The sequence below is a fragment of the Bison bison genome, unplaced genomic scaffold (genome assembly GCF_000754665.1).
Source record: "Bison bison bison isolate TAMUID 2011002044 unplaced genomic scaffold, Bison_UMD1.0 scf7180017864317, whole genome shotgun sequence".
NCBI classification, from domain to species: Eukaryota; Metazoa; Chordata; class Mammalia; order Artiodactyla; family Bovidae; genus Bison; species Bison bison.
Genome location: NW_011494889.1, coordinates 2334237 through 2353972, shown reverse-complemented (window position 1 = coordinate 2353972; position 19736 = coordinate 2334237). Strand labels below are relative to the sequence as shown.

Genomic DNA, 19736 nt, shown 5'->3' with positions numbered 1-19736 from the left:
GCAGGTGGTGAGTGCAGCCATGAAATTAAAAGACGCTTGCTCCTTGGAAGAAAAGTTATGACTAACCTAGACAGCATATTAAAAAGCAGAGACATTAATTTGCCAGCAAAGGTCCATCTGGTTAAAGCTATGGTTTTTCCAGTAGTCATGTATGGATGTAAGAGTTGGACTATAAAGAAAGCTGAGCGCCGAAGAATTGATGCTTTTGAATTGTGTTGGAGAAGGCTCTTGAGCATCCCATGGACTGCAAGGAAATGCAACCAGTCCATCCTAAACGAAATCAGTCCTGAGTATTCATTGGAGGGACTAATTTGAACTCCAATACTTGGGCCACCTGTTGCAAAGAACTGAGTCATTGGAAAAGAGCCTGATGCTGGGAAAGATTGATGGTAGGAGGAGAAGTGGGCGACAAAGGATGAGATGGTTGGATGGCATCACCGACTCAATGGACATGAGTTTGAGTAAACTCCGGGAGTTGGTGATGGACAGGGATGCCTGGCGTGCTGCAGTCCATGGGGTCGCAAAGAGTAGGACACAACTGAGCAACTGAACTGACTGAAGTACCATAAAGACTAATATTGATGCTTTTGAATTTTGGATTATAGATGAATGAATGACTGATTGCTTTCATTGGGCAGGGCATTTGTGCCCAGTGAGATTATGATTTTACTAGGATTCTAAACTCAGGCTTCAAATATGCTTACATATACCACATTTATGCAAACAAAAGATTTACATAAATGTTTCTGGTCATTTTCATCTAAATTTTGTCTGAGTAATTTGTGAAAAGTATTGAGTTTCTTTTTATTCCCATTTGTCTATTGTCCTTCTAATGAGAAAGAGGCAGCTATGAAAAGGGGGAAATAGAGATAAACAGCAAAAATTCCTTGTATTAAAAAAAAAATTCCTTGTATTATCACACATTTTTAGTATTTTATTGTATCCTTGTCTTATTTATGTCTTTTTTCTCTTACTAGGCTGTTGCAAATGAGTCGGGGTTAAATTTTATATCTGTCAAGGGCCCTGAATTACTAAACATGGTAAGTTGCTGTGGCATTAGCTATTATTTTTTATTAGGAAAAGTAATGGTCAGAGTACAGGGTCCTCAGATTGTTGAAATAGTCATGGTATTTTGGTAAAATCACTGCATTAGGAGTGAAGAGATTGAGCTTTGCTTTGCTATACTGTTCACTGTGTATAAATGCTTTCTTAATTAAGCCTGTTAACATCTGAGCCTAAATTTTTTCACCAGCAAAATGGAAATAATCAAAATAGTCAACATTTTAAAGTGTTAACTCTGAATTTGTCAAGCACTTTACATGTATTATTCTTCAACAACCCTGTGAGGTACATATTATTGTTGCCCTGGTTCACAGATGAGGAAACTTAAGTTTTGAGGAGTTGTATAACTTGGCCAGTGCCCAATAGCTTGGAGTTAGTGGAGCTGACATTTGAATCTTTGTCGTCAGACTCCTAACCTGCTTTCCTTCAGATGAGCTAAGGATTAATAAATAAAAATACTTAGAGGGAAAGAAATCACTGAAGTATTTACTATATAATAACTTCTTTCTGCATTTAAGCAATTTGTATCTCAAGTTTGAGACTTTGAATTTCTTATTTCCTGTTTATGCCTATGAAAAGTAAAAATGCCATTCTATAATATTCAAAGAAAGAAGAAATGAAAATGGTATCATTTGTTTAAAAAGCCTTTTTCAATTCATTCAGTGCACTTTTTACATTTACTATATATTTTATATTTATCCCTATATTAAGAAAATAACTTTTAAGTGTGGTAGTCATGTAGTTAATGTTAAAACTACTATCTTTTAGGGGTAGTAAAATATTTATAAATAAAGTTATGATGTCTGGGCTTTCCATCAAAATAACAAGAAGAAAGAAAGTGGACAGGGTTTAGATGAAATAAAACTGATCATGAATTGTGTTGATAATTATGAAGCTGGGTGATGGAGGTATTTGGGATTCATTACATTATTATGTCTACTTTCATTATATGTTTGGAACTATAAAAACAAAGGCACTTTTTATAAATGTTATGTGTTCTTTTATAATTTGATTTTGTTATTTTTGTTAAACATTATAATATTTTCCTTGTTGATATATTGTCTCTAGTTATTAGTTTTATGTGTAGTAGTCTATTGAATGACTTATAACCACAGTTTTAAAAACTTTGTTACAACCTAGAGGGATGCATGGATTGGGAGATAGGAGGAAGGTTCAAGAGGGAGGGGAAATATGTATACCTGTGGCTGATTCATGTTGATGTATGGCAGAAACCAACATAGTATTGTAAAGCAATTATTATCCTTCAATTAGAAATTTGAAAAAAAAAAAAAACTCTTTTTTTTCTGGATAGATGTTTAAGTTGAGCATTATATACAAGTCAAAGTGCAGCAACAAAGACCCAGTGCAGCCAAAATCAATTAGTTTAAAATGATAATAATTTTAAAATATCTACTGAATGTTTCAGTTCAGCATTCCAAATTTAATTTTTGTTAATTTAGATTTTTTCAGGAAACTAAATTGGTCTGCTGTATTTGTACACTGTGCAGGATGTTATGGTCACAGAAAAATTAGAAATGGTCATGGCTTCTGCTTTCCAAGGACTTATGTTGTAATATGGTGAAGGTATTGTAGAACAGCTCAGAAATTACAACAGTAGGAGGTGCTATAAGAGATGAGAGAGCGATGGGAAGAAAGATCAGTGATCGTTTAGACTGCAAGAACTGTGTTGAGGTAGGTTGGAAAAGCAGGTCCTGTGAGAGAAGCAGAGTAAGGCAAAGTACAATGAAAGCTATAGGACAGATCTGAAGAAAAGAAGATCTCCTCAGATAGAAAACAGAAGTGCTTTAATCGCTGTCATCTCTGATGTCTTCTGTGCCTTACTTTCATATGGCCATGTAGTCATACAGTAATATAAAAGATACTTTAGATATAATTGGTGTTGTAAAGATGTTTTCAGATTCTGTCTTATTTAGCAATATTAGAAAAAAAGCTTTTCTTAGTTAATTAGGTTGAAATTTTACACAATTTTTTGTGCCTAGCTAAAAGTGAAACTATTTTACATATAACTTTTTATTTTAGTTAGTTCTAATGTTATAGCTGCCTATGAATTGCTTTGTATTTTGATTTTACCATACAGTATGCATTTATGAAACCTGGTAGATATCTAGCTGGCTTGATTTGCCTCCTCTGATGCTATATTATGATCATGAGTTCTTCCTTTAGCAAGATGACCTATATAGAAACAACAGTAGGACAGTAAGTTGTCCTCTTTGCATTTAAAATACTGTTGAATTAATGAAAATATATGCTGGGTGTTTTATATGCATAAAGCTTTGATCAGTTCTAAAATGCCATAGAATTGTGGAATTTTTCTTGACCTAGAAGAGACCTTATATTCTATTTAGTCTTCATTTTATAAATGAGGAAATTTATAATAAGTTTAAATAAGACTTAATTTTACGAAGTCGAACCAAATAAAACTATTTTTATAGGTCAAAATGGTTAAATGTCAGCTGTTGTCTGTGGTTTGACCTAATGCTTTTTGAACTCTGATATATACATGTCATTTAAAACTAGTATTACTATAATTTGGCCCAAACTCCAAAGTTGAATTGTTTCTACATTTTATTTCCATTCTGTGTATGGTCAGTATGTTGGTGAGAGTGAGCGTGCTGTGCGACAGGTTTTTCAACGAGCCAAGAACTCAGCACCCTGTGTGATATTCTTTGATGAAGTGGATGCCTTATGCCCTCGAAGATCAGCCCGGGAGGTAGGTATCATAGTTTAGTGATTACAGATTTTTTTGAAGCACCAAACCTTTTTTAACTTCTTGTAAAGTTATGTAGAGTTCAAATAGTTGTTTTATAAAGTCATTCCTTGAGAACGCTGAGACTGTTTAAGTGAAGAAAGCTAGTAATTTGAAAACGGCCTAAGGATAACAGTTTTATTTTTATTAGTCTCTGTATTCATTTTGTTTTCCTGTGTATTATTTTGGTTTGTCATACCTGTTTGACACAAGTGTGTTGTTGGGAATGGAATGTTAGTTCTGGATAGCTTACCTTGTAATCTGATTATTCTTTTCAAGGTTCCTGAAACAGTAGAAAATATAATTTCAGACATCATGTGCTCTAAGTAGGGTCAGATAATACGCTTTAAGATTCAGCACCATTTCTATCTGGGGAAGATATGAATTGATCTGCATTAAATACCACTTGCATTACTACTGTGAGTCACGGTTCTTAGAAATTTCAGTACAATGAGTGCTCAGAAATAGGTCTCAGGAATACTGTTATAAAGAGCTGGAAGAGTAGTAAAGCATAGTATAAAAAAACACATAACCTTTCTCTTGGATGTTGCCCTGAGCTTTGTATTACATGCTTCACGGAAAAGAGAAAAGGCCTCAGCGTCCCAGCTGATAGCTCTGGATATCCAGTGTCCTGGGGAGTCTGATCTGGCATCCAAACACTGAGTCTTGGGACTTCCCTGGCAGTCCAGTGGTTAAAACTTCACATACCAATACAGGGGGTGCACGCTTCATCCTTGGTCAGGGATCTAAGCTCCCACATGCCTTGTAGCCAAGAAACCAAAACCTAAAACAAAAAATATTGTAATAAATTCAATAAAAACTTTAAAGATGGTCCACATCAAAAAAATCTTTAAATACCTTAAAAACGAGAGCTGAGTCTAGATTTGCCTAAAGGGAAATTCACTGTAGCTGTTAGATCTTTTTAAAAAATTTATTTTACTGATGTATAATTGATTTACAGTGTTGTATTAATTTGTATTAAAGCTAACTGATGGTATTAATTATACTAATATTGATATTTAGTGCATTAATATTTATGTTATTTGTTATATTAATATTTAATATTAATGCAGTTAATATATATAATATTAATTGTATTAAAGCTAATTGATTCAGTTATACACATGTACATTTCTTTTCATATTCTTTTCCATTATGGTTTATCACAGGATTTTGAATTCTCAGCTGTTGCTTCTTCAACTGACTCAGAAGCGTAAAACTTTGGGACTAGCTGAGCCTGAGACTGAATTTCATTTCTATCTTTATCTAGCTTTGAGACCTTGGACGAAGAGCCTCTCTCAGCCTTGGTTTCCTCATCTGAATTGTGGATAGTAGCAGGATTGCGGGGGAAGCACTCTGACAAGAACATGTTTTGCACAGTGATCAGATACAGTGACTTCTGGAAATGATATTATATCTTTTGACAGAAACTTTCATTCAAGTTAGCAATTACAATGTTTTGTATGAAAAAAAAATAGCAGTGTGTTGTTCTTTTTATTAGGAACTGATGGAGCTATATTTATTAATGTTTTAGACAGGGGCAAGTGTCCGAGTGGTGAATCAGCTGCTTACAGAGATGGATGGTCTGGAAACACGTCAGCAAGTTTTTATTATGGCAGCCACTAACAGACCAGGTAAGAAAGAAGATTATAAAACAGCTTAGTTGTAAAACGGACAACTGAGCGTAGTCGTCTACTGAGCTTAGCCAGTGAATGGAGGCTGAAATCATCACGTGGCCCCTGTGTTTTGTTCTTTCCAGCATCCTTGAGTATTGTCTTCCTCTCTACTGTACCTCACCCATCACTTCCTCCCGATTACATTGAGGAGCCACATAAACTTAAAAACAGATGTTCTGGGTCTCTCTGCTTGTATTGATGCTTGTTTAGCAGTTCTGTCCCATTGTATTCTATCCTGTGACATTCTGTGTGGTTGTTTATAACTTCTTTCCTGGTTAGCTTTAAGAAATCCGCTCTTGCCTAATGTACTGGTCAGCTATTGCTGCGTGACAAACTGCTACCATACTTAGTGCCTTAAAATCACCATTTTTGCATTGTTCCTCATTTTGTAGGTCAGGAATTCAGGGAGGGCTTGTCCAGGGGGTTCATCTGTGATCCACATGCCACCAGCAGGCATGGCTGGGCCAGAGAATCCCTTCCGAGGTGACTTCTCTACTCGTGTCTGGTGCCTTGGTGCTCCTTGGCATTATGCCTCCCCTTTCCCTCAGCAGTTGTCCTCTTCCAAGGCCTCGCCATGTGGCTTGACTTCTGTTGGCATGGCTCTCTGAGTACTCCCCTTCTTAGACAACAGCTGGATTCCAAGAGATAAAGGCAGAAGTTGCCATTCCTCTTTAAGGTAAGGCCCAGGTTAGACAAATTCTCTTTGTCAGGACAGTGACAGGAAGAGCCAGATTCAAAGGGGGAGAATTCGGAATGTAAAAACATGTAGTTATCTTTAATCCTTGTTATGTAAATTTTTCTCTCATCATATTCTTTGTGTTATGGTGCAAGTTATACATTCAGCCTTACGGTTTGGTGTTGTATATGGATCAGTTATATCAGTATAGTTTTCTTTAATCTCAGAAGATTTACTTTTTCACTCATTTCTACAGAATTTTTATTATATGCCTGGTCCTACTGAGCTTTGGGAATTCAAAGGTTAACAATTCAGAAAAACATTTGCCTGCATATGTTCTGATTTGGGGCTGAACAGGGAATAAGTAATAGGCAGTCCAATAAAACAGGGTAAGAGGATGGAGAATGTCTATTTTGGGGAAAGGAATGCTAACTTAGATATGATGGTCCAGGAAGCCTTCTTCAGAAGAAGTGACATAGGAGCAGGAAACCAAATAATGTGAAGAATTGAGCCATACAATAATGTGAGAGAAGGCGTTCCAGGTAGGAAACAGTAAGTGTAAAGGCCCTGAGGTGAGAACAAGTTTGGAGAACCAGCTCGGCTAGTGTGTCTCAAGTGAGAAGACCTGCGGGGGGCGGGGGAGTCAGTAATGGAGAGGAGCAAGGGGCCTTTCAGGCCACAGTATGGGGTCTGGGTTTTATTCTGCCGTGAAGATTTTTTGAATGGGAATGATGTGATCTAGTTTTCTTTTTATAAAATACATGACTTTTTTTATTAATAACTTTGTATTTTGAAACATTTATAAACTCACAGGAAATCATAAAAAATAATGCACAGACGTTCCATTTACCCAGTTGTTACATTTTACATAACTATGGTACAAAATCAAAACCAGGAAATAGACATTTGTGTAATTTTGTCTATTTCTGTGCTGTTTTAGCACGTGTGTAGATTCATGTAATCCAATTGCAGTCAACACAAGAACTGTTCCATCACCACACAGACCTCCTTCCTGCTGTCTCTTTATGGAAATAACCACCTCTCTCCCCCCATCTCTAACTCAGGGCAACTGCTAGTCTGGTCTCCATTTCTATAACTGTATCACTTTAAGAATTTTGTATGAAAGTAATCATACAAATTGTGACCTGTAGGTTGACTTTATTCACCTATTCTAATGCCCATGTTGTTCAGTTGCTAAGTCGTGTCTGACTCTTTGCAGCCCAGTGGACTGCAGCACACCAGGCTTCCCTGTCCTTCACTATCTCCCAGAATTTGCTCAAACTCATGTCCATTGAGTCGGTGATGCCATCCAACCATCTCATCTTCTGTGTTCCTCTTTTCTTCCTGCCTTCGATCTTTCCCAGCATTAGAATTCTTTTCCAGTGAGTCAACTCTTCACATCAGGTGGCAAAATATGAGACTGATTGAAATTCTTGTATGTATCAATAGGCTGTTCCTTTTCAGTACTGAGTAATATTCTATGGTGTGGAGGTAGGTCCTGGTTTGCTTAACCATTCTCTTCTTGGGGGCATTATGTTCATTTCCAATTTTTGAGTGCTTCATGTAAAGCTGCCCTGAACACCTACATACAGGTTCTTGTGTGGACATAATTTGTTTCTTTGAAATAGATGCCTGGGAGCATGGTTGCTGGGTCATATGATAAATATATGTTCATTTTTAAAGAGGTTGTCAGACTTTGCTTGAGTAACTGTGATTTCTATCAATAAGGCTAAGAGAGATTCAGTTTTTCTTGCATCTTTGTCCCAGTCTATAGCTTGTCTTTTCATCATCTTATTTCCTTTTATACATTACTTTCTGAGGACCATGTCTAAAATCTGTTTTTCAAAACTATGTTGCAAAGATTGTCTCCAGTGTTTTCTTTCAAAGTGTTGTGGTTATGTTTCACACTTAAACTGTGATCTGTTGTTAGGTCACTTATGTGAGGCACAAAGTTTAGGTCAAAGGTTTTTTTTTCCCCCTGTGGTATCTAGTTGTTCTACCATCATTCATTGAAAAGACTCCTTCCTCCACTGAGTCACTTTTACACCTTTTTCAAAAATAAGTTGGTCAGTGCTGGCAATGAATAATTGGAGTTTGAAATTGAAAATACAATACCATTTACATCAGCACCAAAAAGAAAGAAAAACAGGGACTTAGGTATAAGTTAATAAAATATGTACAAGATCTGTATGAAGCAAACTATGAAACTCTGATGGAAAAAAGTCAAAGATCTGAATAAATAGATATCTCTTGTGTCTGATAGGAAGACTCAGTGCTGTCAAGATGTTGGTCTTCCCAGTTTGGTCTATAGATTCAAAACAATCCTAGCAAGTTTTTTTTAAAGAACATTTGTTTCTAAAGTTGATATTGAAGGGCAAAGTTTATATTCTAAAGTTTATATGGAAGTGCAAGTTTATTCTAAAGTTTATATGGAAAGGCTAAAGTTTATTTGGAAACGCAAAAGACTCAGAAGAGCAAGCACAGTATTAAAGGAGAGAACAGGGACTTCCCTGATGGTCCACTGGTTAAGAATTCACTTGCCAGGGCAGGGGATTCGGGTTCAATCCCTGGTCCAGGAAGATTCCACAGGCCTCTGGCATTGAGGCCCGTGAACCACAACTGCTGAAACCTGCATGCTATAGAGCCTGTGCTCTGAAACAGGAGAGGTCATGGCAGTTGAGAAGCCTGTGCACCACCATTGGAGGGTAGCCCCTGCTTACCACAACTAAAAGCCTGTGTTCAGCAACAAAGACCCAGCGCAGCCAAAATATAAAAAGTAAATAAAAATTTAAATAAACAAAAAAGAATAAAATTGGAGGACTGGCACTACCCAGCTTCAATATTTATTATAAAGCTGTGATAATCAAGACAGTGTAGTACTGACGAAAGGATAAGATAAATCAATGGAACCGAACAGAAGCCAGAAATAGACCCACACAGATATAGGCGACTGATCTTTGACAAAGGAACAAAGACAGTATCCTAACAGAAAGGATAGTCTTTTCAACAAATGGTGCTGTAACAGGTGTACACTCACATGCAAAAAAAAAAAAAAAAAACTAGACGTAGATATTACGCCTTTCACAAAAATTAACTTAAAATGATATTCTTAACCTTGGGGATCTGTAGCTAGAATTTAAGGGATCTAGACTTCACTTTCACTTCTCACTTTCATGCATTGGAGAAGGAAGTGGCAACCCACTCCATTGTTTTTGCCTGGAGAATCCCAGGGACCGGGGAGCCTGGTGGGCTGCCGTCTGTGGGGTCGCACAGAGTCGGACACGACTGAAGCTACTTAGCAGCAGCAGGACCCTACATGGGGCTTCCCAGGTGGTGCTAGTGGTAAAGAACCCATCTGCCAGGAGATGCAGGTTCAGTCCCTGGGTGGAAAGATCCCTGGAGGAGGGCATGGCAGCCCACTCCAGTATTCTTACTTGGAGAATCCCATGGACAGAGGAGCCTGGCTAGCCACAGTCCATAGTCACAAAGAGTCAGACACGACTGCGTGACTTAGCACGCATGCACACGCATGCAGACATGAGCCTAAATGTGACAAACTTTTAATTTCACCAACGTCTAACTGAATTTTAGCATTTCCCTAAATTATGAACGTTGGTGACAAGACAGAGTATACCTGGAACTGTGAACTTGTAGCTATTTCTCTGTCACCTTACAGTCTTTGCAGATATCACACAATACTGTTAATATCTATACTACTCCACAATTAGTTTAATCAGACTTGCTGTTTAAGATATTATTAAGGAAGGACATGTATTATTAGAAACTTCCCTGGTGGCTCAGACAGTAAAGCGTCTGCCTACAATGTGGGAGACCCAGGTTCGATCCCTGGATTGGGAAGATCCCTTGGAGAAGGAAATGGCAACCCACTCCAATACTCTTGCCTAGAAAATCCTATGGACGGAGGAGCTTGTTAGGCTACCGTCCACAGGGTCGCAAAGAGTCAGACACGACTGAGCGACTTCACTTCATATGTGTTATTCAAAATTTTGTTTTCCTAACAGTTTGATAACTTTTAATACCATTGATTTCTTTGTAATCCTGTGCATTTTGCGTTATGCATTAAAGCAAGTTTTTGACAAGGAGTCCATACATTTCACTGTAGTCCCAAAGGAGTTCTTAACATAGAGGAGCATCTGAGTTAGAAGATCCATGGTCCAGGGCAGAATTGGTGTGAGTGTGGTGGGAGAATTAAGAAGTGATCAGTGGGAGCTGATCCCACTTTGGGATATATTTTGAAGGTTAAACCAATAGAAAGTACTGTAATTAGATGTGGATGTGAGACAGAGAATAAACAAAGGTTACTATTAGATTTTTTTACCTAAAAGCTAGGTAAAAAGTTTGCTACTTGTTGAAATGGAGAGCACTTGGAGAGAAGTAAGTAGGTTTCTATTTTATATCAGTTTCTTTTGCTATTATCATACCTAAGCAATCATTGCCTATCCTGAGGTCACAGAGATTAACTCCTGCGTTTTCTCTTAAGAGTTTTATACTTTTAGTGCTCATATTTAGGTCTTTGATCCATTTTGAGTTAATTTTTCCTGTTGTGAGAAAGGTGTTCATCCTTTTTCAGGCTATTCATGTGTCTCAGGATCCTTTGTTGCAAAGACTAATCTTTTCCCCATAGAATTGTCTTGGCAGCATTGTTGAAAATTGAAGGTCCATCGGTAACAAGTTATTTTCTGTAAGTTGAAAGTTGCTACTGTTAGCTCTTAAATTTTAGCTTTTTTTGAGTACTTAATAGGATAGCTAAAAAGCCTCTTGATGAAAGTGAAAGTGGAGAGTAAAAAAGTTGGCTTAAAGCTCAACATTCAGAAAATGAAGATCATGGCATGTGGTCCCATCACTTCATGGGAAGTAGATGGGGAATCAGTGGAAACAATGTCAGACTTTGTTTTTGGGGACTCCAAAATCACTGCAGATGGTGACTGCAGCCATGAAATTAAAAGACGCTTACTCCTTGGAAGAAAAGTTATGACCAACCTAGATAGCACATTGAGAAGCAGAGACATTACTTTGCCAACAAAGGTCCGTCTAGTCAAGGCTATGGTTTTTCCAGTGGTCATGTATGGATGTGAGAGTTGGACTGTGAAGAAAGCTGAGCGCCACAGAATTGATGCTTTTGAACTGTGGTGTTGGAGAAGACTCTTGAGAGGCCCTTGGACTGCAAGGAGATCCACCCAGTCCATTCTGAAGGAGATCAGCCCTGGGATTTCTTTGGAAGGAATGATGCTAAAGCTGAAACTCCAGTACTTTGGCAAGACTCTGATGCTGGGAGGGATTGAGGGCAGGAGGAGAAGGGGACGACAGAGGATGAGATGGCTGGATGGCATCACTGACTCGATGGACGTGAGTCTCAGTGAACTCCGGGAGTTGGTGATGGACAGGGAGGCCTGGCGTGCTGCGATTCATGGGGTCGCAAAGAGTCAGACACGCCTGAGTGACTGAACTGAACTGAACTGTATAGGATAGCAGTTGCTTTTTGATCAATAGCCGAGGAAGAGTTTCTCCTGTTCTGCATCTGTCTGATTTGTAAGCGAATGGATTTTGTCCTTAAATCTTTAGAATTGTTGATGACTTCTTCATTGCAAAGATAAGAATTGTTCTGTTAGAAACCGAAGAGGGTAAGAATTATTACCTTGAGTCTTCAACTTAAAGTTCTGACACAATTAGGTAAGGAACCATTTAGGAAACTGTAAAAATAATCCAAGTAGAAGATGATAGTTTGAATCAGGTAATATCTGGGGGTAGAAAGAATCTGAATATGTTGTATCATAGAGTTGACAGGATTTGCTAATGGCTTGAATATAGATGTGGAAGAATGGAATCCAGTATGACTCCCAAATTTCAGACCTGAAAAACTGGAAGGATCTGTTGGCCTTAACCAAGGTGGGAACTGATGGAGAAAGATCGGAATCTCAGTCATCATTAAGATGCCTGTAGTGAAACAGAATTGTTGAGTATGAACCAGCTTTTCTTTGAGAAATGATGTAATACATGAAAATTTATAAGAGCTTTTGTTGGAGCATTGTTCAAGTCATCTAACCCCCCCACCCACCCACCCTAGCATGCACACTTTATGGCATGTAAGGTTCTCAGGATGCTTTTTACTGTAAATAAAGTAAGTAAATAATTTCTTAAAATAATAAACTCTAAAATACTAAATGTGATGTTTGTCAGTAAGAGAGTTTAAATTATTATTAAAGTCCTAAACTAAGAATCCTTTCTAAATACAATAGGGATTGTTTATATCAAGCTTTATTTTGAGACATGCCGATCTGGCTTTAAGACCTACATTTGTGGACTTCCCTGGTGGTCCAGAGGTTAAGACTGTGCTCCCAGTGCATGAGGCGCAGGTTCAGGCCCTGGTCAGGGAACTAGAACCCACCTGCCTCAACTGAGAGTTTACATGCCATAACTAAGACCTGGTGCAGCCAGATAAATAAAACTAAATAAATAAAAAATTTTAAAAAAAATCTGCATTTTTATGTTTAAAATAAAAGATGTTTTCACAGCATGGTATTGGCATAGACATAGACATATAGATCATTGGATTATAGAATCAAAACAATGTTTCTACAAATATGTGGACAACTGACTTTTTTTTTTAATAAAGCACAAAGGCACTGGTGGGAAAAGGATGACCTTTTCAGTAGTGATGGGACAATTGAATATCCATATGCAAGAAGAGTAAACTTTGATCCATACCTTTTATGATGTGTAAAAATGAACTCAAATGATCAAAGACCAATGAAAATCCAAAGCTACAAGACTGCTAGAAGAAAACATAGGGTAAAATTTTTTCTACCTTGGATCAAGCAAAAGATCTCATAGATGTGATATCGAAAGTGCAGTCTTTCAAGCAAGTGGTTTAATTGAAATGGTCTTCAAAGGATGCCACTAAGAGAATAAAAAGACCACAGACTGAGAGAAAATTTGCAAAGCATGTTATTTGATAAAGGATATTTCATCAACTCAACAACATAACTAAAAACTCAACAGCAACAAAAGGTATTAAAAATAGGCAAAAGATTTGTACAGACACCTCATCACAGAAAGTATACAGGTGACAGATGAAAAGGTGCTCAGTGTCATTAGTCATCAAGGAAACGCAGATTAAAGCTGCAGTGAGATATCACTGCCAACCTTAGGATGACTAAAATGAAAGAGACTAATTATAGGGCCTTTCATGGATGCCGAGTCTGTGAGAGTATACGTGAGTGCCAGGCGGGAGGGCACCAGGAAGACCCAGCTGAAGGTGTACGGATTTGAGCCTCGATATTTCTAAGCCAGGATTTAGAAATGCATTGTGATTCCTGTCCATTAGACTGTGAAGTTATGTAGGTAATCTTGGAAACTATGATGACGGCTGAATTGGAATGACCTTTAGGCTATTTTGGACCACTCCAAAGAATGTGGGTTGCCAGAAACCCTCCCAGCTTTGCTTTTGTTGAATTGGAAGATCCCTGAGATGCAGGGCTAGATGGGAGAACACTATGTGGGCATCTAGATGAGAGGTTTGAGAGTTCCACCGTTGGTGTTCGCACTGGACAAGAGGTTTTCCAGTTGGTGTGGAATCCTAGAAATTTCAAAAAAGTTAGTTTGCCTTTGCTTTGGGTCAGAAGTTCTGTATGTGATTTCCTGGTGGTGGGCTTCCCTATTGGCTCAGAGGGTTAAAGCATTTGCCTGCAATGCGGGAGACCTGGGCTTAATCCCTGAGTCAGGAAGATCCCCTGGAGAAGGAAGTGGCACCCCACTCCAGTATTCTTGCCTGGAAAATGCCATGGACGGAGGAGCCTGGTAAGTTACAGTCCATGGGGTTGCAAAGAGTTGGACGTGACTGAGCAACTTCACTTCATCAGTATCTCATGACTTCCTACTTTTGCATTCCAGTCCCCTATAATGCAAAGGACATCTTTTAGGGTGTTAGTTCTAGAAGATCTTGTAGGTCTTCATGGAACCGTTCAGTTTCAGCTTCTTAAGCATTACTGGTTGGGGCATAGACTTGGATTACTGTGATATTGAATGGTTTGCCTTGGAAATGAGCAGAGATGATTCTGTTGTTTTTGAAATTTCGCCCAAGTACTGCATTTTGGACTCTTGTTGACTCTGATGGCTACTCCATTTCTTCTAAGGGATTCTTGCCCACAGTAGTAGATATAATGGTCATCTGAGTTAAATTCCCCCATTCCCATCCATTTTAGTTCCCTGATTCCTAAAATGTTGATATTCACTCTTTGCATCTCCTGTTTGAATCAGTTTGTCTTGATTCATGGACCTAACCTAACAGTCCAGGTTCCTGTGCAATGTTAATGTTGTTCTTTACAGCACTGGACTTCACTCCCATCACCAGTCACATCCACAGTTGGGTGTTCTTTTCACTTTGGCTCCGTCTCTTCATTCTTTCTGGTGGTATTTCTCCACTCTTTCCAAGTAGCATATTGAGCACCTACCGATCTGGGGAGTTCGTCTTTCAGTGTCATGTCTTTTGCCTTTTCATACTGTTCATGGGGTTCTAAAGGCGAGAATACTGGAGTGGTTTGCCATGCCTCCTCCAGTGGACCATGTTTTGTCAGAATTTTTCACCATGACGCATCTGTCTCGGGTGGCCTTACACGGCATGGTTCATAGTTTCACTGAGTTAAGGTAAGTTGGTTCGTAGTTTCACTGAGTTATGTATATGAATACATAGCTCTTTGTAACATTCTTTATTTGGAAATTTGAGACTATTCAAGATAACTGTGGCCTCCAGTTTAAGGGTACATTATAGAGCTGAACTTTGAGATACTGTGTAAGAATTTTTTTCCATACTGTCATTTGTAATATATTTTGTGAGAATTCTTGGGATTAAAGTTTTCGTTACAAATTGTTGTTTTAACCTGAAAGCCTGTTTTTTCCTTAAAGAACTAAAATATTGTGTAATAGTTTAATCCACTATTACCATAGTACTTGTCCCATAGAAGGCAGTTGATTACACAAATCTTATTTTGTAAAGAAACACAATTGAGGGTTTTGAATTGAAGGAAGACTTTGGTTGTCTTACCTTAGTGATGGTACACTTTTAGGAGTAGAAACCAGTTCAAAGTTCATGATACTCAGTGACCAACATTTTAAAATACAGTTACATGATACATTATAATTCAGTTTCCCTAAAAAAAGAAAAACTTTTATCATTAGTACGAAAACTTCCCACAAAGCTTTAAAAATTGCTTCCATTTTATGTAATTTGAGATACTACGTGGTAATTCTACGTTGATCCATCATGATGTAAAACGCACTTTATGACTCAGAGGTAACTGCAGAATTGCATATGGAGGCACACGTATCCTTCCACTTAGAAATGGAGAGGAGTTGTAATTTCAAGGTTTTGTACAATTAGATTAAATCGTAATGCAACAACAACAAACGATTAACTGTGCTGAGAACTGACAAGGATACAGAGTATATGAATGTATTACTGTTGGCAGTGTAAGATGGTACAGCTTGTATGGAAAGCAGCTTGTTGATTTTTAAAAGTTAAATGTACACCTGCAGTGTGTTATTGCCATACTGCTTTGCATCCCATACACAGGTATTTACTGAAGAGAAACAAAAGCATATACAAAGACTAGTACTTGAGTGGTCACAGCATCTCTGTTTATAGTAGTCCAAAACTGGAAATGAACCAAATGTTTGTCAACAGAAGAATTAAAAAACAAATGTGATATAGCCACACAATGGAATGCCGCTCAGCAATAAAAAACAGTTAAGTACTGATACACATGACAACTTAGGTGAATCTCAAAATAATCATGTTGAGTAAAAGAAAGCAGACAGTATATGCTGTATGATTCCACTTACATAAAATTCAAGAAAATGCAAACTAATCCATCGTGATAAAACGGATCAGTGGCTGCCTAGGATAAGGGGATTTAGGGAAGGACAAGAGAGAGAGGAAATCATCAGTAAAGTGGAATCATCAGTAGAAAGGAATCATCAGTAAAAAGGAATCATCAGTAAAGTGTACTCCATTTTTAAAGTGCAGTGGTTTCCTAAGACCACAATGTTTACGAACCTTTGCCCTGTAGAGTCAGGTAACCCTTAGGCTTGTCAGACACGTGGTGGTGAAAGTGTCAGGCTTCATTCTGCAGGGTGGAGCTGGATTTGAGAGAACTGAATATGTATTTTAGGAAGATAACTCTGGCAGCATTGTGAGGGGTCCCAGGGAGGGGAAATTTAGAAAAGAACCAGTTAAGAGGACATTACATTTGGCCTTGACTGAGGTTCGAGGTAATTGGAAGCAGACTTGATAAAATTGATAGAATGTGTCACCAATTAGAAGGAAGGGAGAAACCTGCCTGGTATTTGGGGGACAGGCAGGGGTCATCATATAAGTTTGAGAATCCTGAAGGAAAACAGGTTTGGGGCAGGAGGTGGATAGATAGACTTCACTTTTTTAAGGACAAGGAGAATCTTTTATTTCTAAAACTACTGTAATTTATCAGTTTTTTTCTCTTAAAAATGTACTCTTCCTGTCTCTCATGTTAATTATATTTTGTAAAAGATTTTATTTTATTTATTTAAGGCTTTGCCTCCCTTTGTCTCTAGATATCATTGACCCTGCAATCCTGCGCCCAGGCCGCCTGGACAAAACACTCTTTGTGGGTTTACCACCCCCAGCAGATCGTCTCGCCATCTTAAAAACTATCACAAAAGTGAGTAAAGGAAATGGTATATTTTTGTGTATGTTTCTGACATTTTAAATATAGATAGGTTTAAATATTGCCCAACCTATATCTCCCAAGGGAGAAGGTGAACTATTATTTATAATTTTTTAATTAATTTTTATTGGATTGTAGTTGCTTTACAGTGTTGTGTTTCTACTGTACAGAAAAGTGAATCAGCTATATGTATACATATATCCCCTCTTTTGGGGATTTCCTTCCCATTTAGGTCAACACAGCACTGGAGTTCCCCGTGCTATATAGTAGGTTCTCCTTAGTTACCTATTTTATACATATATGTCACCTAGTGTATACATACATGTCAGTCCCAGGCTCCCATTTCCTCCCACCACACCTCTTTCCTCCTTGGCACCCATACGTGTGTTCTCTACTACTTTTGCTTTGCAAATAAGATCATCTTTACCATTTTTCTAGATTCCACGTATATGCATTAATACACAATATTTGTTTTTCTCTGACTTACTTCAATCTGTATGGCAGTTTTTAGGTTCATCCATTTCTCTACAAATGACCCAATTTCATTCCTTTTTATGGCTGAGGAACGGGATTATCCCATTGTATGTATGTCCACATCTTCTTTATCCGTTTCTCTATTGATGGACATTTAGGTCATTTCCATGTCCTGGCTTGTGTAAATAGTGCTGCAGTGAATATGGGGGTGCTTATATGTTCTTGAATTATGGTTTTCTCCAGATACATGCCCAGTAATAAGGTTGCTGGGTCATTTGGTAGCTTTGAGAAACTTCATACTGTTCTGCATAGTGGCTATTATCAGTTTACATTCCCACCAGTGGTACACGAGGGTCACATGTCTTCATACCCTCTCCAGCATTGATTGTAGACTTTGATGATGGCCATTCTGACTGGTATGAGGTGATACCTCATAGTTTTGATTTGCATTTCTCTTGTAAAAGTGGCAAGAATACACAGAACTATATTTAAAAAGTCTTAATGACCCAGATAACCACAATGGTGTGGTCACTCACCTAGAGCCAGACATCCAGGAGTGTAAAGTCAGGTGGGCCTGAGGAAGCATTACTATGAACAAAGCTAGTGGAGGTAATGGAATTCCAGCTGAGCTATTTCAGATCGTGAAAGACGTGCTGTTAAAATGCTACACTCAATATGTCTGCAGTTTTTGAAAACTCAGCAGTGGCCACAGGACTGGAAAAGGTCAGTTTTCATTCCAATCCCAAAGAAGGGCGATGCCAAAGAATGTTCAAACTACATACAGTTGCACTTGTTTCACAAGCTAATAAGGTTATGCTCAAAATCCTTCAAGCTAAGCTTCAGCAGTATGTGAACTGAGAAATTCCAGATGTACGAGCTGGTTTTAAAAAAGGCAGAGGAACCAGAGATCAAATTGCCAACATCCGTTGGATCATAAAGAAGGCAAGAGAATTCCAGAAAAATATCTACTCTGCTTCATTGACTATGCTAAAGCCTTTTACTGTGTGGATCACAACAAACTGTGGAAAATTCTTAAAGAGATGGGAATACCAGACCACCTTACCTGTCGTCTCCTGAGAAACCTGTATGTACGTCAAGAAGCAGCACTTAGAACTGGACATGGAACAACAGACTGGTTCAGAATTGGAAAAGGAGTACGACAAAGCTATATATTGTCACCTGGCTTATTTAACTTATGTGCAGAATGCGAAATGCTGGACTGGATGAAGCATAAGCTGGAATCAAGATTACCAGATGAAATATCAGCAACCTTAGAAATGAAGATGATATCACTAATGGCAGAAAATGAAGAGGAACTAAAGAGTTTCTTGATGAAGGTAAAAGAAGAGAGTAAAAAAGCTGACTTGAAACTCAACATTCAAAAAACTAAGATCATGGCTTCTGGTCCCATTACTTCATGGCAAATAGAAGGGGAAGAAGTAGAACCTGTGACAGATTTCATTTTCTTGGGCTCTAAAATCACTGCAGATGGTGGCTGCAGCTATGAAATTAAAAGACACTTGCTCCTTGGAAGAAAAGCTATGACCAGCCTAGACAGCATATTAAAAAGCAGAGACCTCACTTTGCTGACAAAGGTCTGTGTAGTCAAAGCTATGATTTTCCAGGAATCATGTATGATGTGAGAGTTTGACCACAAAGAAGACTGAGCACCGAAGAGTTGATGCTTTTGAACTGTGGTGCTGAAGAAGACTCTTGAGAGTCCCTTGGACTCCAAAGAGATAAAACTAGTCAATCCTAAAAGAAATTAACCCTGAATATTCATTGGAAGGACTGATGCTGAATCTGAAGCTCCAGTACTTTGGCCACTTGATACAGAGAACTGACTCACTAGAATAGACCATGATGCTGGGAAAGATTGAAGGCAAAAGGAAAAGATGGAAGCAGAGGATGAGATGGTTGGATAGCATCACTAGACTCAGTGGACGTGAATGAGCAAACTCCAGGGGATAGTGAAAGACAAGAGAGCCTGCTGAAGAGTTGGACACGACTTAGTGACTGAACAGCACCACAGTGAGGCCCCAGAAGGCTCCCTCTCTGCTTTCATCGTTTGATATTATAGCAAAAGGAAAGTCTGTGAACCAGAAAGTGGCCTTCACCAGACACCAAACCTACTGGCATGGCGTAGAGTCGGACAAAGAGTCGGACATGACTTAGTGACTGAAAAACAACAGACGTGATTATCCAGGAATCTTGTTTTTCTGTCGATCCATCCTGGTCAGGAATGGGCTTGTTTGATGTTGATGTTCTATAAAAAAAAAAGTGTTTATGTTCAACAGAAGAGCACCACTGCCTAGCTGTGAGCCCAGTCAACTCATAGCAATGCCATGGGCCACTTGCTGGAT

General features: G+C 38.4%; 1 protein-coding gene across 1 annotated transcript in view; it reads left to right on the top strand.

Annotated features, from left to right (window-relative positions):
* NVL (nuclear VCP-like) overlaps positions 1-19736 on the top strand; it is an 88863-nt gene that overhangs the window by 42473 nt on the left and 26654 nt on the right. The window contains exons 16-19 of the mRNA XM_010852847.1: positions 978-1040; positions 3674-3793; positions 5364-5463; positions 16787-16893. Of these exons, the coding sequence (XP_010851149.1) occupies positions 978-1040; positions 3674-3793; positions 5364-5463; positions 16787-16893 (390 nt within the window). The remainder of the gene's footprint in view (positions 1-977; positions 1041-3673; positions 3794-5363; positions 5464-16786; positions 16894-19736) is intronic.